General features: G+C 44.8%; 1 protein-coding gene across 2 annotated transcripts in view; it reads left to right on the plus strand.

Moving 5' to 3' along the window:
* The window catches only part of KCNH1 (potassium voltage-gated channel subfamily H member 1), a 414,476-nt gene that overhangs the window by 172,058 nt on the left and 214,591 nt on the right, over positions 1–27,827 (plus strand). For both annotated transcript variants that reach the window (XM_060010022.1, XM_060010026.1), the window contains exon 7: positions 9,126–9,555. In XM_060010022.1, coding sequence (XP_059866005.1) covers positions 9,126–9,555 — 430 coding nt within the window. The remainder of the gene's footprint in view (positions 1–9,125; positions 9,556–27,827) is intronic.

The following is a 27,827-nucleotide window of genomic DNA, read 5'->3' on the forward strand; positions in this document are numbered from 1 at the left end:
AAGTGGTGCGAGTGGACATTTGAGTACAGTGGGTTGGGAAATGAGGAAACTGAGCCATTGTGTGTTGATTATGGTTTCAGGAAGAGAAGGAGAGTTAATATATCTGGAGAGTTGCATGGGACTAGAGATGGTAGTATGATTATAGTCAAGAGAAATGAGTCTGTGAAGGGGAGATTTCAAGACAAAGGAAGGGAATAGAGGGAAGGGTGAATGGTTGATGGGATGATGTTCCTGGGTGGGTGAGGAGTGAGTTTTGGTCCAGTGTGGAAGGATGGTGCAAATGCTCATGCTCGTGTTTGTGAAGGTGGAATGTAGATGAGAATTGATACTCGTGGCCTCTGCTCTCTCTCTGAATGGGGAGATAATGTTGGCTGAGAATAAGAAGGCACAGGTCAGGTGGGATCTTGAGGAGAGTAGTGAAGATTTGGAATAGCTGTTGATGGGAATGGGAGAGGGGGTTGCTCGATGGAAGAGGAGAAGGATGGGTGAGAAACATCTGGGGACTTAGCTGAGAATGGAAATGATAGCCCAGTCCCTGCGCTGCTGGGTTTGGCAGGGCAAATGGGGCGGGAGGGCAAGGAGAGAGATTGTGAGGGTTGGAGGAGGGTACTTGAAGTGATGTAACAGGGTCGAGTATGATGCGAAAGGAGGTGAAATCTGGAGACAGCTGATGGTTGGGGAAAAAAAGATGGTGGTAGAGATATGAAAGAGAAGCCCAAGAGCAAGTTGGATGTGATAAAGGAGAAAGTGGGAGGAATGGAAGTGTGTAGTCATTGTGTTGAATGCTGGTGTGTAAGATTTCAGAGATGGAGCGGTTCCCAGTGATGACCAGGTCCGGAGAGTGGGGGGGGTTGAAGGTCACTGGGAGTAGAGAGACTGGAGTGTTGAATGATTTTTCCCCATGAACATTAAAGTTTCCCATGCTGATAGCAGGAGATGGGCTGGCAGCCAGGTGATGAAAGGGAGGGACAGAGAAGTTGATAAATAGGATAATTAATAAAAGATGAAGCCCAAGTTCTGGCATATTTGTAAGCATTCAATAGATGTTAACTATCAATAATCAGACGACAATAATGAGGAGGTGGTATTGCTGGATGGCATGAATCTTAAAGAAGGCGAGAAGGCGAGTTTCTTTTTCTTTTTCTTTTGAGTGTCAAACAACTCTTATCGGGAAGATGCAAGTGTGGAGTTTAAAACTCCCTACTCCTAACTCCAGGATGGGGAAAAGCAAGGTGCTTGGGAGAGCCAGTTTCAACAAAAGCAGGAAGGTGGTGGGAACGATCCATGAAAATCCTGAGGCTGGGAATTTCTCTATGCATGAGGATAGGTTCTAGAGGACTCTGAGGAAGCATATGAAGGAGACCTTTAGCTGGAGGAGGATGTGGGAGAAGAGTAATTTTGAGTAATGTGAGGTTGAAAGCCATCAAAAAAAATAGAGTGTACGTGCAGAATTTCCTATGGATGCTATATGTCACCACACAGACTTGGAAGCCTGGGGAAACTTTTCAGGAACCCGAAAGACTGAGTTGTTCTTTTCAATAACACTTTGTCATCAGTCTGTGACAGTGTTATTTTCATGTGTACGACAGGAAAAAAAAAAAAAAGAGCAGAAGATTGATGAATATGGCTAGTTGAGGCAAGGTATAGCCCAAGTTAACGAAATAATTTGGTCTGGGTAAGTAGGCAAAACTTGATAGTTCACACACAAATGAATCTGATAATTACCAAATGTCCATTTCAATCTGAATAACATCAAGATCACTACAACTGAGGTAATTGAGATTTCAGAAGGCTTCCTTCCAGTCGTACTTGTTGGCCTTCAATGGTGAGGCTCACCAGCCCAGGTTCTCACTGTCCTACAGCCACGTGGACTCCACTTGAAATCCTTGGTTCTTCATAACTTTAAGGGTTTGATAAAGAACTCTCTGGAACTATCTAAATGTGAGGCAGGACTTCTGATACAAGAAGTCCCTGGGGAAATGTGATTCTCTACCATATGGTGCTGTCATATTTTTAGCGTACTAAAATTTTAAAAAAGTTTGGAATATTCTATTTATCTAATCCACTGAACTTCAGGCAAATAAGGCAAAAAAAGCAAATTAATAGCTTGAAATGCTTTTAAACAGCTAGAATTCCAACTGTTAGTGCAATAAGAGGGAACTGATGCAAAACCGTGTAATAGAGCATCTGTGTATTACAGATAACACAGTGAGGAAGTGCTTATTTTATATTGTTCCAGAAGCTCGTTAAAATGAGAATTCTCTCATAAGCCAAACTCTTCAATTTAGTTTAGAAAACATTTGAGACCCTCTCTGAGAAGGTGCTGGTTTTAAACCTTGTATAGATATATTAGTTTCCTAGGGCTGCTGTGACAAATTACCACGAACTCCGTGGCTTAACACAGCAGAAATTTATTTTCTCACAGTTCTGGAGGCTAGACATCTAAAATCAAGGTGTCAGCTAGGCCATCCTCTCTTTGAAGGCTCTAGAAGAGAATCTGTTCCATGCCTTTCTCTTAGCTTCTGGTGTTGCTGGTAATCCTTGGCATTCCTTGGCTTGAAGACATATCACTCCAACCTCTGCATTCATAGTCACACGTGTCTTTCTGTGTTTGTCTTATAAGGACACCTGTCATACTGGATTCTGGGTCCACCATATTCCAATATGACCTCATCTTAACTAACTATACCTGCACTTGTGGCCCTATTTCCACATAAGGTTACGTTCTGGGGTTCTGGGAAAGACTTGAATTTGGGGAGGAACACTATTCAGCCCAATATAAGAAGCTTCTAAAATGAATAACAAATGGCTTCTACCTTCAGGAAGATGTAGTTCTGATGTAGTTGGGGAACTGGGTATAGGAAACTTTAATGCAAAGTGATGGATACAGAATACCGTGGACACATGGAGGAGTGAGGGATCGGTTGTGACTCCGGGAAGTCTGTAGGGTGGAGGTAGTGGCAGACCTGAACTGAAGGATAACTAGTGTACCAGCTGGCAGAAATTGGGGACCTGGGCATTCTGGGCTGAGGGAGCAGGCACAGAGATGCCAGTATGCATCCACTGTCTGGGATGCTTGTGTTGTCTGGAGTATATGGCCAGAGGATAGCACAGCCTTTGGGTAGTAGTTGCATGTGATGTGGTGGCCACTGGGAAGGGATGGAGAAGGGAAGAAGGATGAAGTGCGGATGGAGTGTGAGGGAGATGTGAAAGGTGATGGGACCCAGTTGTTCATCTGTGTGAATGCCTGCCACAGAATGGGATCTTCAAGAGGTACGGGAGAGTTCAAGGAGAGGCTGAATGACCATTCCTTAAGGGAGCTCTAGAAGACTTTGCTGGGCTCAGAGGAGCTGGACTAGATGATTTCTATGCTCCCTCTCAGCTCTCAAGTTCTGTGACTATTAGGTAGAAGTATCTCTTCACTAATCATATTAGTTATTAGGCTTTTGCTAATAACTAATTAGTTATTATCTCTCATTAGTTATTAGGCTTTTGCTTCCTCTCTCCTTTCTTTCTATCAAGCATCCTCCACATGCCAGGCACTGAAGATGCAATAGTGAGCAAGAAGACAAAGACAGCACCATTTTAATCTCTTCCCTGTAGCATTAGCACACGGAGTACATAGTCGGTTCTCCATAAATGTTGCTTTGGGTTGAATATGAGTGAGGAAAAAATGACGAGGCAGTCATTTCGCCCTGGGTAATAAGTTCTCCTTCAGAGTAGAACTGCTTTGAAAGATGATTGCAGGAAACTCCTTATGAGGAGGTGGCGAATAAGTGGCTGCTTATATGTGTTTGATTTCTGAGTCATCCAAAAGGCTCCTTTGCCTCCCAGAATATCTCCTTCCAGGCTGTGGGTGTTTTTAATTCCACTATTGGAAGCTGGTTTCCCTCTGATAAAATGCAAATACTCTGTGGAGAGAGGATATCCATTTACCCTCATCCGTCTTTTACACCTTAATATGAGGATTTTCTCATGGCAGATTTTTGAGAAAAGCACATGGAGGGTAAAGGGGAGCCAGGGGATGAATACTGGACATGCCAACGGTAAACTTCGTCATAGTTAGCAGTTTGGATGAACCGACCCTGGGGATGTAGTCCCTTGGCCTAGAAAAACCCATTATTATCTGTTTGCAGGTGTATGTTGGGCCAGAAATGATTATTTCTCTTGTGAGTTTTATGGCTACAAAACTGTTATTTGGTTTTTTAAAAATTTTTATATTATTTTTGGCTGAGTTAGGTCTTTGTTGCTGCGTGCGGGCTTTCTCTAGTTGTGGCGAGTGGCGGGCTACTCTGCGTTGTGGTGCGCGGGCTTCTCGTTGCAGAGCATGGGAATCTAGGTGTGCGGGCTTCAGTAGTTGTGGCACATGGGCCCAGCAGTTGGGGCTCACATGCTCTAGAGCTCAGGCTCCGTAGTTGTGGTGCATGGGCTTAGTTGCTTTGCGGCATGTGGGATCTTTCTGGACCAGGGATCAAACCCATGTCCCCTGCATTGGCAGGCGGATTCTTCTTTTTTTTTTCTTAGCAGTACGCGGGCCTCTCACTGTTGTGGCCTCTCCCGTTGCGGAGCACAGGCTCCGGACGCGCAGGCTCAGCGGCCATGGCTCACGGGCCCAGCCACTCTGCGGCATGTGGGATCTTCCCAGACTGGGGCACGAACCCGTGTCCCCTGCATCAGCAGGTGGACTCTCAACCACTGCACCACCAGGGAAGCCTGCAGGCGGATTCTTAATCACTGTGCCACTAGGGAAGTCCCCGTTTGTTTGTTCTTTTTTTAAAGGGCAATAAATCCTACCTCCTTCACCCCTACCTCAGTGAAATAGTTTGTGGTAACCTGATCTGTGGTTTTTATTGCCAAGGCTATGCTCCATATGGTTTGTGTGTTCATTTGTCAGAGACAGCTAATGATAGCTGCTGTAACAAATATCCCCCAAAGTTTCAGTGGCTTACTTCAGAGGTTCCTTTTTTTATTGACATCACAATAGGTTTCAAGATGATTTGGTGGGGGAGGGGGTGTTCCACATAGTCTTCCAGGTACCCCGGGCCCTTCCATGCTGTACATCCACCATCTTCAGTACTTGGCCTCAAGGAACACATGCCAGGGAAAAGAAAAAGCTTGTAGAGAAAGCACACTTAACTTTTAGCTGTCTTGGCTTGGAAGTGACACTCATTTCACCTCACATTCCACTGGCCAGACCTAGTTCCAGAGACCCACCCAGATGGAAAGAGGCTGGGAAATGTGGTTAGCTATGTGCCCAGGAGAAGAAAGCAGCCTTGGTGAGCCTCTGACACAGACTCACTAGAAAGCATTTACACGTTTTCCTTCTGTCTGTGACGTATGCTAACCCTTGGGTGTTGTCATTAAGGGTATGGAGGACAAAAGAGAATAGCAGTGACCTGGAAACTGTCCAGTCCTTAGGATAGTGAAACGTCATTCATTCTACCTGGTGAAGGGCATCATTCTGCTGCTGGATTTTTGCTACGTAAGGGAGACCGAAGTCTTAGTTCAAAGAAATGTCTTTATGCCATTTGCTTGTTTGTTTGCTTTTTAATAGAAGTAGGAAGAGTTTAATGGAAATCTCCTTTCCCTACACCTTGGAATCACTTTGGAATAGGAGTTTTGAGGTTTTGAATGTTACAGCTTCTGTAATATGTTTCAGTTCCCTTTGGAGATAAAAGTACGTGAGCATTTGGAGAAGATGTAGAGCTCTTCCAGTCCACCTCCCACATTGTCTAGACAAGAGAACTAAGAGGTAGCTGCATTGTCCACATTCACATAGGAAGTTAGTGGCTTACCTGGGCGTCAGACGCCATTTTACAGATTTCTACACTGGTATTCCTGCCCCTACCACGGTGCTATTCCCTAGAGAACTACTATTTGGAGAATAGGCCTGTCCCGGTGGGACTGGAAGGAGGAGGCTTGACCAGGTGAAATCAGGCTGCTTCTGGCTCTGAGATTCTTTGATTGACTGTGATTAAGTACATTGTGTCTGATTGTATACCTGACCTGAGGGAAGTGATGTAGCCTTCCAAGAATTTGTAACTTTCCTGAGAAAACAGAATCTCAGTTCTTTATTCTTCTCAGCTGTTTCTTTATTTTTATCTTAAAAACTATTTTTTTGTAATTGTAAAGTAAATATATATAAGCGTAACAAAACTATATACAAATATAACAAAAATTGCCTGTAATTCCATAACTTGACAGTGCATCAGTAACCACTGGTAAAGTTTTATGTTTTTCCTGTTTTTCAACACATAAATATTTGTATATGTATGCACAATATAATTAGAGTGAAATATACAATATGAAATAAATATGCAACTCTTAAAATATTTCTTTAATATGAAATGTTACACAACCCTTAATATTATTTTATTTATTTATTTATTTATTTTTAACATCTTTATTGGAGTATAATTGCTTTACAATGGTGTGTTAGTTTCTGCTTTATAACAAACTGAATCAGCTATACATATACATATATCCCCATATCTCCTCCATCTTGCGTCTCCCTCCCTCCCACCCGCCGTATCCCACCCCTCTAGGTGGTCACAAAGCACCGAGCTGATCTCCCTGTGCTATGTGGCTGCTTCCCACTAGGTATCTATTTTACATTTGGTAGTGTATATATATCCATGCCACTCTCTCACTTTGTCCCAGCTTACCCTTCCCCCTCCCCGTATCCTCAAGTCCATTCTCTAGTAGGTCTGCATCTTTATTCCCGTCTTGCCCCTAGGTTCTTCATGACCATTTTTTCTTCTTTTTTTTTTAGATTCCATATATATGTGTTAGCATACGGTATTTGTTTTACTCTTTCTGACTTACTTCACTCTGTATGACAGTCTCTGGGTCCATCCACATCACTACAAATACCTCAGTTTCATTCCTTTTTATGGCTGAGTAATATTCCATTGTATATATGTGCCACATCTTCTTTATCCATTCATCTGTTGATGGACACTTAGGTTGCTTCCATGTCCTGGCTATTGTAAATAGAGCTGCAGTGAACATTTTGGTACATGAGTCTTTTTGAATTATGGTTTTCTCAGGGTATATGCCCAGTAGTGGGATTGCTGGGTTGTATGATAGTTCTATTTTTAATTTTTTAAGGAACGTCCATACTGTTCTCCATAGTGGCTGTATCAATTTACATTTCCACCAACAGTGCAAGAGGGTTCCCTTTTCTCCAAAACCTCTCCAGCGTTTATTGTTTGTAGATTTTTTGATGATGGCCATTCTGACTGGTGTGAGATGATATCTCATTGTAGTTTTGATTTGCATTTCTCTAATGATTAATGATGTTGAGCATTCTTTCATGTGTCTGTTGGCAATCTGTATAACTTCTTAGGAGAAATATCTATTTAGGTCTTCTGCCCATTTTTGGATTGGGTTGTTTGTTTTTTTAATATTGAGCTGCATGAGCTGCTTGTAAATTTTGGAGATTAATCCTTTGTCAGTTGCTTCATTTGCAAATATTTTCTCCCATTCTGAGGGTTGTCTTTTCGTCTTGTTTATAGTTTCCTTTGCTATGCAAAAGCTTTTAAGTTTCATTAGGTCCCATTTGTTTATTTTTGTTTTTATTTCCATTTCTCTAGGAGGTGGGTCAGAAAGGATCTTACTGTGATTTATGTCATAGAGTGTTCTGTCTTTGTTTTCCTCTAAGAGTTTGATGGTTTCTGGCCTTACATTTAGGTCTTTAATCCATTTTGAGTTTATTTTTATGTATGGTGTTGGGGAGTATTCTAATTTCATTCTTTTACATGTAGCTGTCCACTTTTCCCAGCACCACTTATTGAAGAGGCTGTCTTTTTTCCACTGTATATTCTTGCCTCCTTTATCAAAGATAAGTTGGCAATAGGTGCGTGGGTGTATCTCTGGACCTTCTATCCTGTTTCATTGATCTATATTTCTGGTTATGTGCCAGTACCATACTGTCTTGATTACTGTAGCTTTGTAGTATAGTCTGAAGTCAGGGAGCCTGATTCCTTCAGCTCCAGTTTTCTTTCTCAAGGTTGCTTTGGCTGTTCGGCGTGTTTTGTGTTTCCATACAAATTGTGAAATTTTTTTGTTCTAGTTCTGTGAAAAATGCCAGTGGTAGTTTGATAGGGATTGCATTGAATCTGTGGATTGCTTTGGGTAATAGAGTCATTTTCACAATGTTGATTCTTCCAATCTAAGAACATGGTATATCTCTCCATTTATTTGTATTGTCTTTAATTTCTTTCATCAGTGTCTTTTATTTTCTGTATACAGGTCTTTTGTCTCCTTAGGTAGGTTTATTCCTAGATATTTTATTCTTTTTGTTGCAATGGTAAATGGGAGTGTTTCCTTAATTTCACTTTCGATTTTTCATCATTAGTGTATAATAATCCTAGAGATTTCTGTGCATTAATTTTGCATCCTGCTACTTTACCAAGTTCATTGATTAGCTGTAGAAGTGTTCTGGTAGCATCTTTAGGATTCTCTATGTATAGTATCATGTCATCTGCAAACAGTGACAGCTTTACTTCTTCTTTTCTAGTTTGGATTCCTTTTATTTCTTTTTCTTCTCTGATTGCTGTGGCTAAAACTTCCAAAACTATCTTGAATAAGAGTGGTGAGAGTGGGCAACCTTGTCTTGTTCCTGGCCTTAGTGGAAATGGTTTCAGTTTTTCACCATTGAGGACGATGTGGCTGTGGGTTTGTCATATATGGCCTTTATTATGTTGAGGAAAGTTCCCTCTATGCCTGCTTTCTGGAGGGCTTAATATTATTTTTAAATGAGTAATGATATGGAAAAATGCTCGTATGTATTTGTATACTTACACACAGTATAATTAGAATAAAATTCCAATTTTGTCTTATTTTTTTATTTGCTTTTTAAAGGAAGTAAAAAATGAAAAAAGCTAATGGAAATCTCCCTTCCATATACCTTGGAAAAACTTCTAATTATATTTTGCATAAGTATACAAATATATATGAGCATTTCTCCGTATTATGGGTTACTTTGAAACAACGTTTTAAAGGTTGCCTTATATTGCATCTCAGGGAATACCTATGCTGAAAGATCAGTCCTGGTGAGTGGAGGGAAGGAGTTGTTAGTATCATTGTTTCTTGGCCCTGACCCTGTGCTCCTCTTCTTCCAGGGCATCAGCAGCCTGTTCAGCTCTCTGAAGGTTGTCCGGCTGCTCCGTCTGGGGCGAGTGGCCCGGAAGCTGGACCACTACATTGAATATGGAGCAGCCGTGCTGGTCCTGCTGGTGTGTGTGTTCGGGCTGGCTGCTCACTGGATGGCCTGCATTTGGTACAGCATCGGGGACTATGAGATCTTTGACGAGGACACGAAGACCATCCGCAACAACAGCTGGCTCTACCAGCTGGCAATGGACATTGGCACCCCTTACCAGTTTAACGGGTCCGGCTCAGGGAAATGGGAAGGGGGTCCCAGCAAGAATTCCGTGTACATCTCCTCGTTGTATTTCACCATGACCAGCCTCACCAGTGTGGGCTTTGGGAACATCGCCCCATCCACAGACATCGAGAAGATCTTTGCAGTGGCCATCATGATGATTGGTTGTAAGTATGCCAGTGGCTGGCGCAAGGGGCAGGGGATGTTACGTTTGTCCATCCTTTCTGTTAGCTGGAAATAGGGTAATGGCTCCAGTGCCAGCAGGATCAGGGTGGTATAGCTTAAAATAAGGGAGAGATTTTTTTTTAAAAGGCTGGCTTTATAGTTTTCCTGATAATTTAAGCAGTACATGTTTACTGCAAAGAAATTTAGAAAATACAAAAGAGCACAAAGTAGAAAATAATGACCAGTCATACATAATTCTACTTCTTAGAGATAACTGCTGTTACCTTTTGGTGTTACAGATTATTGTCTATCCATATCTGAACACACAGAAACAGATTTTTATAGTTAAAATGAGATCATGCTATACATCTTGGTAAACTCCTTGTTCATAGAGCAGTGAATTGTGGAAGCCTTTCCATGTCGATTTAAAGATAGCTCTAGATCTGCACCGTCCAATATGGTACTAGAAGAAGAAAGTATGAAAACAAAATCTGAAATATCTCACTAATAATCTTTTGTATTGATTATACAGTAATATTTTTGTTAGAGTGGGTTAAATAAAATATTCTAACACAATAGTTTCATATATCTTTTTGCTTTTTTTAATGTGGCTCCTAGGAAAATTTTAAATCTTATTTCTGTTGGACAGTGCTTATCTAGATCAGCATTTTTGATGTCTGCTTGATGATTGAGAAATTTTCTAAATCCAAAAGAAAAAAAAAATCTACAGGAAAGAAAAAAGTCTCTGTTCAGTTGAGAAGTAATGGGTTTTTGGATTAACTTGACTGAAAAACAAACAACCCTAGTTCTTGAGGAAGGTACAGTTGGTCCTCTGTATGCATGGATTCTGCATCCTCGATGTAACCAACCAGGGATTGAAAATATTAAAAAGAAAATTCCAGAAAGTTCCAAAAACTTGAATTTTTGGCATGCCGGCAACTGTTTGCATAGCATTTACATTGTATTTACAACTATTTACATAGCATTTACATTGCATTAGGTATTAAAAGTAATCTAGAGATCATTTAAAGTATATGGGACGATGTGTATAGGTTATATGCAAATACTATGCCATTTTATATAAGGGACTTAAATATCCGTGGGTTTTGGTATCTGCAAACCTATTCGTCCTGGAACCAATTCCCTGTGGACAGAGGGATGGCTGTACTTAATTTTCAAACACTTAACCATTGACCATTGTGTCGCTGTTGCTGTTGCCAAGTCTGGAAACAGCCTTGGGCTGGAAACAACAATGAACTCCCCTCACTAAAAGGAGACTTAGGGAGTACTGACTAGACCTAACTGGACTGGGGAAAGCACATCAACTTGAGTGGATTGACTCACTGTGAACCTGCCAGATGCACCCTCTTGGTGCTTCCATGCCACATTGTGGCGTGGGAGAGGACAGTCCTGTGCAGCATCAGTTTGGACGGTAGTCTGGTCACACGCAGGCAGAAACCCTTCTGCTTGATGTGCTCCTTCAGGGTGGTGTTGATGCCTTGTTACACCAACCAGGGAATTCTAAGGCCAGGGAAACTGAGGCTTCAGTTGGTTTTGCTTTGTCCAACCCATCTGCGACCCAGTGTCCCCCTCTGCAAGTGGATTTTGTTACCACCAAGTGTCCCATTTGCTGCTTGGCGCCTCCTGTTTTGCAATTACCTCGTCAGGTCTGAGGCCATCTTTTCCTAAAAGCCCCCTCTTCCAGGCCCGGAGCTTGCCTCTGAGTGTTTACGCAGTGTGTCTAAGGCATAATTGATTTGTGGGAAGTGTGTGCCAGTGGAGCTTTGGGGTCTGCTCCTTTCTTTAAAATGGGTTTTAATAGAGATGATTGCCTGACCATGGGAAGCAGCGTTAAGTATCTGTGGGTGGCTAATTACTTTAGCTTAATTAGAACTTGAGGCGCTTTCTCATGTCATGTAAAAGGATTTAAGACCTTTGCTTTTCTAGAACTATTTCAGCCTTAACATCTCCAGTTTTCTAGGCTGTGCTTGCAGCATTTTGTGAGCCTTGGGGCAGCAGTAAACAACCAGATGCACCGTGCACAATTTCTGTCTCTTAGAGGGCAAGATGAGACGCCCTGTCAGTCGAAATACTGCATTATATGCACTATAGAAAATTTCCTATGGGTGGTCAGTTAGGAAATGGGCTCCATTTCATGAGCTCCCCAAAGGCTTTCAAATATGAGGAGACTTCCTTGCAGCTTTTTACCTGGAAGAAAAGAAAAGAAAGAAAACAGCTCTGGTGGCATATGAGGATAAGCTGTTTTTCCAAAACCATTCTCCTCTGGAGAGCATAATTTCCTGGCTGTAGTCTCTAAGGAAAACCTAAACAATAATCATCACCTCTTTTCTCTCCCCACCTTCTCAGAGCTTTGTGATGTTTCCATTTCTTTTTTTAAAAAAGTGTAATACGCAGGCAGTCACCTCTGCATTATGCAGCGAAGTATGATATTTAGGTAGGCAAGTCAGCTTAATAGTCACCCCATTTCCTGATCACTTACTATTTGCCAGGTGCTGTGATAAGTACTCTACGTACAACTACTGTTCGCAACAACTCTATGCCTTTAGAGATTATTAAGTCCATCTTACAAGGAAATGGAAGCTCAGAGAAGTTAACTGCTTTCCCCAGAATACAGGGCTGGTAAGCAGGGCAGACAGGATTTGTGTTCAGAACTCCCTGAATCACAAGCCCTGCTCTCCCCACGGTGCCCACCTGTGGTGGTGTGGGCTGAGAACACAGACTCCAGCAGCCTGCCCTCACTGGCATACTCACACTTTGAAAATTCTCTCCATGAATTTGAACAAACTGGCAGTTTCTGCAGTGGAAAGTGTTTGTACTCTTGCCTATTGTTGTTTTAAGAACAAGATTACGGTACAGACTCAGGGGACCAGGTGCTTCAGAAGCCAACCATTTTTTCAGCCACCTGTCACTTACAGTTACAGCTCTTCCCCTTTGCGCGTGACATCGGACAAATTCTGGTGCTAACAACAGAGTTATTTCATTCTGTGTAATGTGGTGGTAATCATCCTTGTAAACTCACATTCCGAACCTTTGTTCAGGACAGCTGCTGATGTCTTATTAGACTTATGGGGTTCTCTTTTATCTTACTTTGCCTGTATGCACATGTGCACGCTTGCATCCTTACTGCGTGGTTCCCGGGATTGGATAACCCCAGAAGTAGGATCTCGGACAACAGAGAGCACTGACCGCAGCCTGCATTTATCCCAAGGGGTCGGTGCCTCTCCCTCCCCGTCCCTCCGGCAGTCAGGCCAGCATTCCTCAAGGAGAGTAGAGAGACACAAAGCCAATGGACTTTGAAGTACTGGTAACATTGTGATTTTCTCCTCTTTGCATCGAATTTTACATGCATTAGTAATAGTATTTCTTGACTATTCTGTTGCCCTGTAGTAACCATATTATAGATTATCCAGAAGCCTCTGTTGCTTCTCCTCTCTGTGCTCTGTTACTGAATATCTTATTATAACTTGGCTAATTCCCCAGAGGATGCCAGGAAACTGGAAAACTAAATATTTTCAAGCTTGCCCACCTTTCTCATTTCTGATTTAAAAAAAAGAAAACTGCAGTAGGAAGAGGTGAAGACTTGGCTAAAATGAGCATTTGTGATCATCTCTGGGTGTAGATGATCTATGGTGTCTCCAAATGCCTGGTTGTATGTCTGACTTCCACTCTGGGGTCTTGACCTGGGTCGGGGGCAAGTCAGCCCTGCCCTGACCCTCCTGCCGTCCTCGCGTGGGTCTTTGGTGATCTCCAGCAAGGGCTCACCCTGAGGTGTGATGGGTAGATTCCCTCTTTTGCACATCTGGTCCGCCTGTGTGTTGGTGATGCTGAGAGAAACAGAGGGCCACTCTGGCCCTCAGTGTGTCACCTGGGAGAGGATGCCCCCACTCAGCAGGCACATACTGAGTGCCTCCCTTGATGGACTCTGAGGGTCGGAGACTGGACCTGTGGGTGTCACTGCCAGGAGTCAGTGGTCTAGTGGTGGTCGGGGCCCTACTGCCCACCAGCCAGTGACTAAGGCCTGGAGGTGGAGCCTCCCCTGTGGCCTGAGCCTTGCCGGGGCCTTTGAGGGACCTCCTCCAAGAGGGATTGCTGGGGGTGGGGGAGAGTCCCTTTATCTGGGGGTATCCTTCTCAGGTTAAGGACATGACCCTGTCTGGGGGATACTCTCCAGGGAGAATTTGATGGTGAAGTGACAGTTCCCATTTTCTTAATATGGTCTTTGTGCTTTTCCTGTTCTCTCCTCATAATGTCATTGCTGTCATCCTGTCATTATAATTAAGCCACATTTGTTTCCTTTCTCTCTGATAATGGCAGACACTCTCCACCCCCCAGCACTGCACAACACCTGTCTCTTTGAATTTTTTTTTTCCTCCCCCATCTGAGCTCCTTAAATCCAGAGCAGAATGTCAGTGCTGAAGGGACCCTTGTGAGTATCTATTTAGTCCACAGCAGCCCCTCCTAATTCTTCTGCTGGGCCGGATCTCATCCTGATTTGTGCTTCAGTCAAGTTCCCCTACTCCCTCCCCCGGGTGGGGGGCTGGGAGCTCTAAGAGAGTAACTGGGCTCAGCCCTAGGGTTTCCTTATATCACCTCCTTTCTTGGAGGGAAGGGACACTAGTAACCTGCACTCCGCACCTTTGACCCTACCACCTGACCCCCATGCAGTATGCTTTGTGGCCCCCTTTCAGCTTAGATTATTATTTGCAAGCTTTTCCCTGCCTCCTTCAGGATTTTGTTTAACCATTCTTATTTCTTTTCATTCACCTTTGCTGAATATGCCTTTTTGCATTCTGTGCCAATATACTGTTTTTTCCAAAATGACTGGGCACATCTCCCTGGAGGCTGTAAAGATACTCCTAGGAGACTTCAAACACATAACAGACTCTTAATAAATATGTATGGTCTTGTTGAATCCAAACAATTGAGAAGGTTCTGGAGTTTTAGAAGTGGTATTCAGTGACACTGGCAAAACATCTTTATTAGTTAGGGTACAGGTTCTGTTACTGGACAGAGACACAGTACTAGTAGCATCAACAGGGTTTATGTTTCCTAAAAGCTTGGGGCTGGTCTGGCTGCTCTGCAGTCCTCAGAGACCAGGTTTCTCTGCGTCTTAAATACATGACTTCCATATTGGGATCCCATATGGCCGTTCCAGCTTTGGCCATATATTCTTTTTCCAGAAAACAGAAAGAAGGGGAAGGGGAAGGCTGGCTGAACTCTTTCCTTTTGAGAACAAGACTAGGAAGTTGTGCATATTGCCTTTGTTCATATCACATTGGCTGGCGCTTGGTAACCTGGCCACACACCTAGCTGCAAAGGAGGCTGGGAAATGTAGTCTTCTGGGTGGTCATGTATCCAGGTAGGAATACAGTAATATAGACAAGGAGAACAGTTAGTGAGGGATGACCAGCAGTGTGTGTCTACCTCAGCTTTTCTCCCTTTCCTCATCTCCTCTCAGTTGATACCAGCAAACATTAGCTCTCCATGACAGGCAGGCCCTGTTGGAGCTTCATCCCTGAATTGTTAGTTGAGAGATTTGGGTTCAAGTCCTAGATCTGCTCTCTGCTTTAGGTTGTACCCTTTCATTTCCTGTGGATTAGGGGTAAGAAGCTCTCCTGACCATCTCACCTAGTTGAAGTGAGAACTAAATGAGATAATGACGTAGGATAGCTCTTTGGAAAGTTGAAAAGCTACATTCAGGTGTCGTGATTTTATTGTTAATAGCGATTATTTCTTGCTCAGCTCCGTTAATTTTTTTCCTTCCTGTTCTCAGAAAAAAAAAAGATTGCTGCTCCCTTCTCAGGAGCATGGGAATGCTGTTTAATTTCATTTTGGGTTTATGTTTATTTTGGGAAATGGGGCGGTGTCCAGAACACTATGGCAGAAATAACTATTCATTTCTCATTTATTCTTAGAGTTTTTTTCCTAGCCAGCAAATCAGCTTATTTTTCTTTAGAACCTGATTTTTTAAAAAGTTCTGTCTGCCATTCTGCATTTCAGGTGGGTCTCCCCATCTTTAACACAACCTCAGGCTACTTTCTGTCCTCTGTAGCCCTGCCGCCTCTCCTCCAGAAGACCGTCTCTGGTTACTCCCTCCTGGTTCTCAGCCCTTCATTGTCTCCATACTTTTAGGGTTGAAAGACCCTGCTTTGGGCTTACTTACTTGCAGTTAGAGTCACACTGCTCTGTAAATATTCTTGTGACTTCATAGTTACCTTTCTTGTCTCAAGTGTATTTCTTTTTTTTTTTTTTTTTTTTTTTGCGGTACGCGGGCCTCTCTCTGTTGTGGCGTCTCCCGTTGCGGAGCACAGGCTCCGGACGCGCAGGCTCAGCGGCTATGGTTCACGGGCCCAGCCGCTCCACGGCATGTGGGATCTTCCCAGACCGGGGCACGAACCCGTGTCCCCTGCATCGGCAGGCGGACTCTCAACCACTGCAACGCCAGGGAAACCCTCAAGTGTATTTCTGACTGGCTCCTGTGAAACTCTAGGCTCCCAGAGGGCAGGACCTGTGGGTCTCCCTGCCCTTCCACTTCTCCTTTGTGCCTGGACACATACTGATGGAGTGTGGGGAAGAGCACAGGCTTTAGAACTGGCCAGTTCTTTAGAACTCTACGTTGTAAAAAAAAAAAAAAAAAAAAAAAAAAATTTAATTGAAGTATAGTTGATTTACAATGTAACAGTCTCTGCTGTATAGCAAAGTGACTCAGTTATACACATATATACATTCTTTTTCTATTTTCTCTTCCGTTATGGTTTATCACAGGATATTCAATATAGTTCCCTGGGCTAAACATTAGGACCTTGTTGTTTATCCACTCTATATGTGATAGTTTGCATCTACCAACTCTGAACTCCCAGTCCATTCCTCTCCCTCCCCCTCTCCCCCCTTAGCAACCACAAGTCTGTTCTCTGTGTCTGAATTTGTCTCTGTTTTGTAGATAGGTTCATTTGTGTCATATTTGAGATTCCGCACATAAGTGATAGCATATGAGAGTTGTCTTTCTCTTTCTGACTCACTTCACTCAGTATGATCATCTCTAGTTGCATAGAACTCTACTCTTGGTTAATGCTTTGAACCTTGGCCGTTTCCTCCGCTGAAAATGGAGATGCCAGCCCCTCCCTGATCATATTTGCAGGCTGAAAGAATGAAATGATGCCATGTACCTAGCACAGTGCTTCACACATGGGGTGTTCAAACAATGGTAGTTCTCTCCCTGGCCGCACCCCACACCCCCATTCCCTCTCTTGTACTACATTTCTAGGACTCATCAAAGTATGATGCTTCTCAGTCATTTGTTAGTCCTTTGGGTATGCTCTACGTTACACAGATTTGAACTTGCATAAAATATCAGGTGCCTTGCAGTGTTTAATGTACAGGCCATTAAAATGTGAGGTTCCCTAGATACAAAGCTTCACTAAAAAAAAAAAAAAATTGGCCTGACCGCAGAGCAAGTTCGGGGAAGCTCTTAAAGGAGGAGAAAGTCATTTGTGTGGTCGGGAAGCATCACTTTCCAATCCTGACTGGCAGGATTTTCACTGGGTAGGAAATGGTACCACATGGAGTGATAGTGCCTCTCCCTGGAGGAGAGAAGGGACTAGAAACAGTCATGCGCTGAGCACCAAGATATGCCGATGCCATGCTGGGAACTCTACTCAACAACCTCATACATGGGCTTTATTATTCCTGTTTTGCAGGTAAGAAAACTGAGGTTCAGAAACACAAAGTCACTTATCTGAGGTCACAGTGTAAGAGGTGGCTGAACTGGGTTTTGAACCCAATCTTATCTGACCTCAGAGTTGCACTTTGTTGCTTCCCTTGCTGATTTATGTTGGAATGTTGGGTAGGGGAAAGTGTTCTCTTCAGTGTGTGTGTTGTTGGGGGCAGGGAAAAGAGTTAGAGAAGGGGGCTGTGGAAGGATTGCAGAGAGGGTGTGCTTTCCCTGGAAGCCTTGTCTGTTATTGTAAATGACAATTATGGTGACAAAAATATCTGACTGTTGTGGGAAGACACTGGATTACTTGTTCGTAGCTGGGTTACTGCACTGGGCAGAAGCGTTTACAACAATAGTCTTAGATGTTAGGAAATTCTGACAGTGGGAAGCCAACTGGATGAGGGGTATTGTCTCTGACCTTTTGGATACCCATGTCATTTGCAAAATCCTCTTTCCCTTTTCAAATGTAATTTTCATCCAAGTGGGAGCTATCCTGTGGAGATGTTGCTGTAGTCAAGTCTTTTGTTTCTATGTCTATTGTCTCCTTTGAATTTCTCAATACTCCATGGGACAGGTAGTATTCTGTTTTTTTTTTGGATAAGGAAATTGTGGAGTAACTTGCCAAAGGTCGCACAGCTAGTTAGAAGCAAAGCTGGGCTCAAGCCCGTGTCATCACTGCCAGCTCAGTGCTTTCCCTGCACTTCCAGATCACCATGGTAGCAGTTGGTGCTGGTAGCCATGGATCACAAGTTATGCCAGTAGACTGTGGCACCTGGCTCCTTTGTGGGATGTCCTCAGAGCTTGATGAGAAGAGGTGAAGGTGGATGAAGAGTGGTTTACTTCTATATTCAGCAAGGAACTTGACTAATCAAGTTTCACACCTCTTCAGCTGCTTTTTATCCAGCCTTTATTGTGGCTCTCAAATGCTAGGCTGACAGCTACAGACAGCTGGGGCAAAATCATACAGAGAAAATCATGTTCCTTTCCTTCTTTAAAATTGGTGAGGGGAGGGCTTCCCTGGTGGCACAGTGGTTGAAAGTCCGCCTGCTGATGCAGGGGACACGGGTTCGTGCCCTGGTCCGGGAAGATCCCACATGCCGCGGAGCGGCTGGGCCCGTGAGCCATGGCCGCTGAGCCTGCACATCTGGAGCCTGTGCTCCGCAACAGGAGAGGGCACAACAGTGAGAGGTCCGTGTACCGGGAAAAAAAAAAAAACAAAAAAAAACAGTAAAATTGGTGAGGGGAGGAAAGCCCACCAGGGAAATGTTTTCTAAAATATACATGAATAAGTATGGTCCCTAAGAAGACATACATTAGATTTACCTGCCAGTTCCCCAGAACCTCAGTGAATCGAGTCTGAGCACCTCTTTATTTGGTTAGCAAACATTTCTTGAGTGTCTGCCGTGTGCCAGGCATCATGAGTACTGAGGATGGAGCATTGAATGAGATGTAAGCCCTGCCCTCATGGTGCTTATGGTCTGCTGCGGGGGACCAGATCAGTAAATAAGAAATGGCTGTGATGTGAGATGAGTCTCTACTAAGGAAAGGACAGGTTGTTATGGAAACATGTGCAGGGGCCCCTCACAGTCAGGGGTCAAGGAGCGGGGTCAGGGAGTATAGACCCCATTTATTTGGGAAGAGCTCTGGGCCCGGCCCTTCCCAAGATTTTTCTCATTGCATCTTTTTTGCAGATGTCTCCCCAGTCAGACTTCAGCTGCCTGGGGTCGGGGGCTGTGTGGGCCATTACCTGGTCCAGAGTGGGCTCAGTAAATATTGAATGAATGCGGTAAAGGAGTTAAAATAAGACATCATCCCTTCCTCGATTTGCTTGCGATCTAGTTTGGGAAATACTAATGCGAACAGGAGAGACCATGTGAAGCTGGAAAGCAGTGAATGTTCGTGGCATAAGTGGAGCCAGTTTGTGCTTTCAGACTTCTGGGAGACTGTGATCATTTCTATAAAGTGGTGGTAAGAGTGGCATTAAGGAGAGTTTACTCAGCCAGTGAATAATGGGTAGGATTTGTGTGATGTACAGGTGGAGAGGCAAGCATAGCACTAATAATGATGTTAGTGAGCATATGCTATGTGTAGGACACGTTATACATGTTCTTCATGAAGTCTCCTGACACTGCTGTGTCACAGGTGTTATTATTCCAGTATTACAGGGGAGGGAACTGAGGCTCGAAGAGCTCAATGATCTTCCCCTGGGTCAACCTTATTATGACTGGTAGAGTCAGAATTGAAACCTAGATTTCTAATCCCAAGCTCATTGTCTGTCCACCAGTCTGCACTGCCACCCCTGACCATGGCCGTGGAGCAGAAGGCTGCAGGGAAAGCAGCACTTCCTGCCAAGTAGGACAGTGGAAAGAGAGGCGTGCCGATCTGAGAGGGGCTGAGCGCCCGCCGTGTGCCTCCTGGCTCGTCAGCCTCTTAGATTCCTTCCTGCAGGAAGCTGGTGCTTGGTCACCACCTCCGACAGTCCATCACATGCCAAGAGACAGGGATTGCAACAAGTAGCAGTAAGGCTAAGCTGCTGAAGTATTTGAACACCAGATCTCAATCTTTTAGTCTGTCCTTTAGAAAAAACATCACTGGCTTGCAGATTTTATCTTTTTACTTGGAGGATACCACCAGTGATTTCTGCATTCTATCACTCAGACTAAAGGTGCCGCAGCCACGGTATTGGTCAGCTTGTCTCCAAGACCGCCCCCTTTTCCTGGACAGCTCCCTTTTGAATTGATGCTACCAGAGAGGAGACTAGATCAGGAGGATGGTTTCTGAAAGCTAATCTTCACTGCCATCAAAACCTGTCAAGCTGCACGTGCAAAAGACATTAGGTCAGGAACATAATTTTAATTTCTGAAATCATTATGACAGACAGTCCATGGGACCAAAAGAGATAAGCATGGGTACGAATCCTTGGTTCCACAACTTAATAGTAAAGTGAACCAGGTACTTCATTCCTCAGCCCGTTTCTTCATTTGTAAAATGGGGATGATGCACATTCACTGGCATAAATGGAAGTAAAGGGTCTTCCCTTTCAGAACGTTTCCGTCTGGTGCTCAGCCTGGAGCCGTAGATGGCGGGTTGGTTGATGGTGAGGCCGTTCTCCTAGCACCTTTAGTCTGCATGATTTGCTTGACAGTTCAGCCAAGGACATTGGCTGGGGTTTTAGAGGAGGAGGAGGTGTTGTGTTCAAAGGTGGTAATGGAATTAGGGCAGCATAATGCTTTGCATACGGAAGAGCTTGACAGTGGTTTGTTGGTGGAACTAGACATCAAGACAGAAATCTTCTGGTGAGGATGCTGCAAAACGAGGAGCTGTCAGGGCTCACTCCATAAATCCTCACCTGATAGTGACTTTGCAAACTTGAAAAATGTTTCCACTTTCACTTTTCCCCATTGTGGTCCTCTGTGCGTGTGTGAGAGGGAATAATTTTAGTTCTTGTCAGCTAGAGGTCTGGCTCTGAATCATAGCTACATGGTGATAAAAACCCACTGTCACCGCAAGAATGCTTGGCAAGGAGAGAGGTCTTGGTAGGAAGAGCAAAATCAGAGCAGGAGGCTGAGAAAGAAAATCAAATCTGTGAAAAACTGCCAGTGAGTTCTGTAGAGCTGCAGTGCCCTGCTTGTAGCACTAACCCTGTGCAGCAGGGTGACCCTTTGTTCCTCCTTAGGGATGGGAAGAAGGGCTGGGCTGGGCTGGAATGGGGGTGGCAAAGCTAGAACAGGGGAGGGGGTCCCTCTTCCTAAACATAACTGCAGAACTGAGGGCCAGGCCCCCTTCTCCGAGCTCCCCGGGTTAGGGATGAAGGAAACAGAATGCACCCATTGGAGAAACAGCAGAAACTCTAAAGGGTCCCTGCAAAGCAAGGCACAAATGCACAGCTTAACGGAGAACAGCAGGCTGACTGCAGCTCTGCAGAGACAGCACAAAGCAAGGGGAGCTCTCGGGCCACGGGACCACCTGTCAGGCCTGGCCTTGCCACAAAGCAAGCGGAAAGGCAGGGAAGAAGCAGAAGCCACAGGTTCTCCTCTGGCAGTCTTTTTGATTCCATCCCTCCTGGGAAACTCAGGTGTTTAATTACACTGAGCTGAGCTCACAGGCAGACACTGGAGGCCTTGGCTGGAACTCAGATCTTAACGCATAGACGGGAGGCAGGTTTCTGAGCACACGGTGGAATGTGTGATCTGGGCCTTTGGTCTTTGCTTCTCTCCGCCCCTCCCTCCCTCCCTTCCACAAATATTGATTAACCCCCTACTGTGTGCCAACCACTTAGAAACGGTGAAGACATGTGGATAATCAGTCATCCTTTTTCTGTGATAATTAACCAGATCTCCAGTTATCTCGTGGGTAATTACAGAATTCTGGAATTGAGAAGGACCTCAGGTGTCGTCAAGGTCACCTACCGGTTAGATCCTTGAATCTCTTGCCTGAAGTTTGAATGCCCCCAGGATGGGGCCATTCCACTTGCAGATAAGCTCAAGGGTGAGAAGTTACCTCTTATATAAAAAGCTAAAATTCCCTCCATACGGATTTCACCCCTTGTACTTGGCTCTTTGCTCCTGGGACTTCGTGGGAGAAATCTAGCTTTTCTTTTACACAACAGTGCTTCAAACATTGGAGAACTATTATGTCTGCCTTGAGGCTTCACCTGTTCAAGACGGATAAAACCAACTTCTCTGTGGTTGTGAGAACTTTCTCCATCTAGATAATGATTTTTTGTGTGTCCTCTCTTATGAGGACACAAACTCGGTTGTCTGCCTATAGTTTGACTAGAGCAGAACTGAGCGGGACCATTGCTTTCCTCATGTGAAACCACATTTATAGATTGAAAGAGCATCAGAACTAGAAGGGGTCTTAGAGACCATCTGTTCTAACAGCGTCATCATGCAGCTGAAAAGGTGAGGCCCAGAAAGAGGAGGTGACTCAACTAGTTAGTGGCAGAGCAAGAAAAGGACTTAAGTCTCCTAAACCCCCAATCCTCCAAGGTTTGAGCACTTTCCATCACGCCTCACCGCATCTCAACATCTCTTTAGCCTGCTCTTATTTCAAATTTGTAGTTTTGACTACTACATGATACTGTTAATTAAAATTCACTGGCGCCAGCTAGAAATCCTAAGTTATTCCATAGGTTCTACTGTGAACTATGTTTCTACCATCTTCTGCTTTTCTAGTTGGCTTTTTGGGGCCAAGTCCATGATCTGACATTTATCCAAGTATGTCTCCCCATTTTCCTTGGCTGCACAAATCTGGGGATATAGTCATGGGACAGCATCACTGTAGTAGGAACAAAACAACAATTTCTTTTTCTGTCCCTTTTCAGCAAGGTCATTAGAACCTAGCTCACGGTTTAAGAGGTATGAATGATGTCTCATGATCACTCAGGAGTGACTGTAGATGCCTTCTGCTTCCACCTGGCACGTGGTATCCATTTTCCTTCCTTGGTCCCCCCTGTCACTTATGACATGGTTCCCCAGTTACGACCTCCACCCTGCTGAGCTGTGGATCTTTTTCTCTGCCAAAGCGCAGATGTTACTCATTCCATGTCACCAGCAGTGACATGCAGGAGCTCTGGACTTTGCTCCAGCGCGAGTGAAACGCCCTCCTCCCACCTGTGCTAAACTCTGTCACCAAGACAGAACAGGATCACATTTATGTTGCCAGTGATAGAACACTTTCATTTGTCTTGCTTTAAAAATTTTTTTCTTTTAATTCCGGTTTCTTTTCTTAAACCCTGACTTGGATGCTCTTAGTTTGGGATAGAAGACATCGTGTATGCTGTCCTCTCTCTCTCTCTCTCTCTCTCCTGCTTTCTCACAGAATCTCACCTTATCCCAAGTTCCTAGACAATCTTGTGCTTGGCAAGCCTCTGTGTATGGAGAAACCACATTTCTACCATTCTTTGCTTTTACAATTGGCTTTTTCGACCCAACTCCATGAGCACCAGTAGGGTGAACCCTTCCCCACTGGGGTACAACTTCTTGACGCTATAGGAGGGCCTTTGCTCCCTGCCTACCTGGAGGTCTTAACCCTGGAAAGCACCGTTAGTTCCCCACACCGCTCGCATCTGAGTGGCTCCTGGAACCTTGCATGTAAATTCCAGCCTTTATGCCCCCGTGTGCTTGGGTGCAGCTTTGACCAAATTACAAGTTTAGATTTATTTTTGATTATTTGATTGTCAGATATATGATTTGCAAATATTTTCTTTCATTCTGTGGGTTGCCTTTGCATCTTCTTGACGGTGTCCTTTGCACAAAGTTTTTAATTTCATGAAGTCCAGTTTTTCTGATTTTTTCTTCTGCTTGTGCTTTTCCCATGTTTAAGGATGGTGATCTTTAATCTACCCGTTATTTGTAGATTATAGTTATTATGGTTATTACCTCCTTTGCCTCAAGTCATCCATGAATTTGATCGACATGTCATCAATTTGAGGGTGTTCTGAGCCATTTAATTATTCCTTCACGTTCTACTGTGTAATAGCAGTACATACTCTGGTAACACTCCCTCCTCCGACTACTTCTGAAACTTACAGGGAAGCTTCCTAACTAAATCTCTCAGAGAATCAGAGTGAATGTGCCAAAAGTGTTGAATTGATAGCAAGACGCAGCTCATAAATTCACAACTTTATCATGGATAGGATACTTGGAAACACTGCTTTGTGAATTTCACCCACTGAATGTCTCTTTTTCCCATTGGTAAAAGGAGACATGGGAAATGGCTCTGAAACTATCTTAATTTTTCTGGGATACTGCTGCAAGCTGGAACCGAGAGGGTCACGGGGTAGAATGACAACCAGCATTGCTCTCCAGGGGAGGCTCCCGAGCGTTACCTGAGTCTGGGAGGGGGCACGTGGTGTTGAACAGGGCTGTCTGACCCAGCAGCATCTTGTCATCGGGCCCCCTGGCACCGGGTCTGCCACGATGCTCTGGCAGCCACAGCTGGCAGTTGCTCGCCCCGCCCCGTATTCAGTCACAGACCCGCTTCTCACAGTCAGCTTGGCCCTGGAGACTTGGCTGTTTCTAATCCCCAGGCTTAGAAGCTGAGCAGGAGGCCTGGGGCAGGGAGGGGACTAGCATGAGGTCACATGCTGACCTTTCCACAGCCGGCCCAGCTGGAAATAGCACCTGGGAGGGACTTCTGTCTCCAGGAGTTCAGACCTGACTGTGCCTCTCTCGCCCGCATTGCCCCTTTAGCCAGCTGCACCCCTGGGACCCTGAAAGCAGCTGAGACAGACAGAAATTGAGAGGAGTGTGCAGGTGAGCCTTGATTTGAGGGAAGTAAATGCCTACACTGGAGTTAGTGGATTTGATTCAGGGAGAATGAAAATAGGAATTCTAGTTCCCCACACTGATACACTGCTTTGCAGTAAACAGAGTGTATTGTATACATTATGCCACTTAATCCTCGTAGTAACACAGTTGAGAAAGTGAGTCTCGGAGTGGCTTACCGACTTTATCCCGTGACACAGCTACTGAGTGGAAGAACCAGAGCTTACATCGAAGTGTTCCCAGGTGTCCCCTGGGCACCCCACAGCTGCCCCTTTGGGAGCCCCACTGAGACCAAGGAGCGGCTGGACCAGTTCCACCTTGTTCTTTTTTCACTGAGATGAAAGTCGTGAGCCTCACAAAGAGCTCCCTTGCTCGAAACTCTCAGTGTGAACTGTTTATTATTAGCAGTGGTCTGAGTTCACTGGCCTCAGGGCCACATGTCCGGAACTGAAGACCGATTGACCGTAGAGGAGGACCAGTGCTCTGCTCTGGGGAGGGGTCTGTGTTGGCCACTTGTACCATGGTCAATATAAGGGAGGACAAGTGACCACAAGCCTCCAGTGCTCTGTGTCTGGAAGCTCCGTACCGGAGCTTTTCTATGTTTGGAACAGTCAGGATAATGACATTGCTGACGATGATATTAAGAGCTGTTCAGCTTTACTGAACACTTACTATAGACCAGTGTTTCTTAGCTCCTAATGACTCATTTAAACCTCACAATGCTATGAGATGGGACTATTATCATCATTCCCATTTTACAGGTATGAAAATAGAGGCACAGAAAGGTGGTAAGTCGTTTGCCTCAAATCAGCTGGGAAGTGGAGGAGCTGGGATTCAGACTCCAGCTGCAGGTGCTCAGACCTACCCTGTGCCAGACCCTGGTGGTACAGGCAGCTTTCAGGGTGTGGCTCTTTCTTCCCTCTGTGCTGACTCTTTGCCCCTGCTTCTGCCTCTCTAAGGGGCTGAGGTGTGGGGAGTCGTGAGGGAGGGCAAAGTGATGGAGACCCTCTGACGAAAATGGGCAATAGAGATGTTCTTCTCCTTGCGTTGCCTTAGCTGCTCCCTCTCCATGTGGCTCTGGGAAGTTCCCAAAGCCAAGGGTTATCTTCTGAGCTTCAGTTTCCTCATCTGCAAAATGGAGATGATAATGTCTACTTGGCAGGGTGGTTGTGAGGTGTAGATGTAATGTCTGTGAAATCCCTGAGAAGGGGGCTTGACACAGAGTCAGTACCAAATAAATAGGGCTGGAGTTATTAATCACTGTTATTATTCCTCTTCCTCCTCCTCTGTGTCCCCAACCCAGGTAGAGATGTGGGTATTGCCTAGTGAACAAAAAGTTGTCTGACCCCAGGTCACTTTCAAAAAGGGTACAGAGGCCCATGAACTGAGAGAAGGTGGCCTGCCCCCATGCACCCTGCCCCCAGAACCTTCTCCTCTTGTTGTGAAATGGCAGGCGTTATTCACTTATTCATACCATTGGCCTTTGAGATAAATAACAGTGCCCCAAAGAGAAATTTCTCCATATTTTCCACTGAGTTTATCAACCCTCCCTCCCCAGCTTTGAGTCCAGTAAAGATGGAGCCCTTGCATGGTGGGGATGGGGAGATGGGAGGCCTGAGGAGAGAGGGTCCTGGGACCAGCGGGGACAGAGCCTGAGAAGGATGCCGTCTTGTACGGCGTGGAGGCTTCTGCGAGGTCACCACTTTGCAGGACTTACTCAGCTGCTACTTTCCCCCTTTAATCAGGCTTTTTGCAAAGCAATTATCTCATTATTTAAATGACCTCCAGTTGAATGTTCTCACATTCATAACTTAATGACCTTAATTATGCATATTAGTGACATATTAGTGACATGGCTTTGCGGCTGCCTGATACATTCCCAGGTTCCTTAGAGGCCGTGAGTTGCGCTTATAGGTGCATGTTTTCAGGTACGTAAAGCGATCACAGAACAAGAGATCTACTGAAGGGCTACAGGCCTTTCCATGCTGACTGCAGCTCAAGGTCCTCAGGCTGGGCATCTTGGCTGGCTGTCTCCCTCTTAGGGGTGGAGATGAGGAGAGACAAACGTTGGTGATGGGCCCACTTCAATGTCTGCCCCCAAGGAGCAGTTCTCCTTTTCTGTGCCTTTGTGATTCACCACCTGGAGACAGGAAAGTAACCCCCATCTCTCCCTTCCTGAGAGAGGCAGATACTTGGGGTAAATTTGAGATTTACTCTGTAACCTAGTTCAGAACTTTCCAGAGAGAACTTCAGTGGGAAAAACCTCAAGGGTTGACTTGCGTATGTTACTCTAAACAGGAGGTAAACAGGGCCTTAATCTCTTCGTTATGGCATTCCACTTTTTCTGAACTACTATTGAATGCCTGCTGTGTGAAAGACACAAATACTTAGGTATTTCCAGGTAACCAAATAGACCTTTCTTTACTCTCAGCCTGCATATCAATGACAATTTTTGCTATTTGCTGCTGTAATGAAATATATACTGCAGCTACCGTCTGTGCTTAGAGTGGGTGGTGGGAATATCGCTGAGCTATTCAAGGAAAGACAAATGCTTTTGCCTAATTGTGCTTCCGGAGGCTTGCCATCGTCCTGTAGTGCTCTCAGCCCTTCCTGAGTCTTCCCAGAGAAATTGCCGATTTACTGCCTGTGATTGACAAGGATATTTTATTCATTTGATTGCTCAATCAAAAGGTTGAGCAGCTAGAGGCTGAGAATAAATAAAACAGTAAATAAAGTTGCAAAGAGATGACAGTAGAAGGGGGATCATTTAAATGCGGGCGAGAAGTCCTATGATTAGAGTTCTAAGAGAAGACATGGGTAGAGATTACCTAAACCAGTCTTAGGGCCGAAGGAACAATGGATGTTTACTGTGACCTGAAGGCCAACTAGACTCAGCTGGGTGAAAAAAAAAAGAGAGATGGGAGGGCATGGAGGCCATCCAAAGAAGAGAGAGCATTTGAAGAGAATGAAATGAGTTCACATAGCGGAAATGTAGTGGGAAAGAGAGCAACTAGCAAGCATCAAAGCTCCAGGAGAAAGTAGGGGTTAATTTTTTTGCGGTACGCGGGCCTCTCACTGTTGTGGCCTCTCCCGTTGCGGCGCACAGGCTCCGGACGCGCAGGCTCAGCGGCCATGGCTCATGGGCCTAGCCGCTCTGCGGCATGTGGGATCTTCCCGGACCTGGGCACGAACCCGCGTCCCCTACATCGGCAGGCGGACTCCCAATCACTGTGCCACCAGGGAAACCCAGTAAGGGTTAATTTTAAAG

This window comes from Delphinus delphis, chromosome 1 (genome assembly GCF_949987515.2).
Source record: "Delphinus delphis chromosome 1, mDelDel1.2, whole genome shotgun sequence".
NCBI lineage: Eukaryota > Metazoa > Chordata > Mammalia > Artiodactyla > Delphinidae > Delphinus > Delphinus delphis.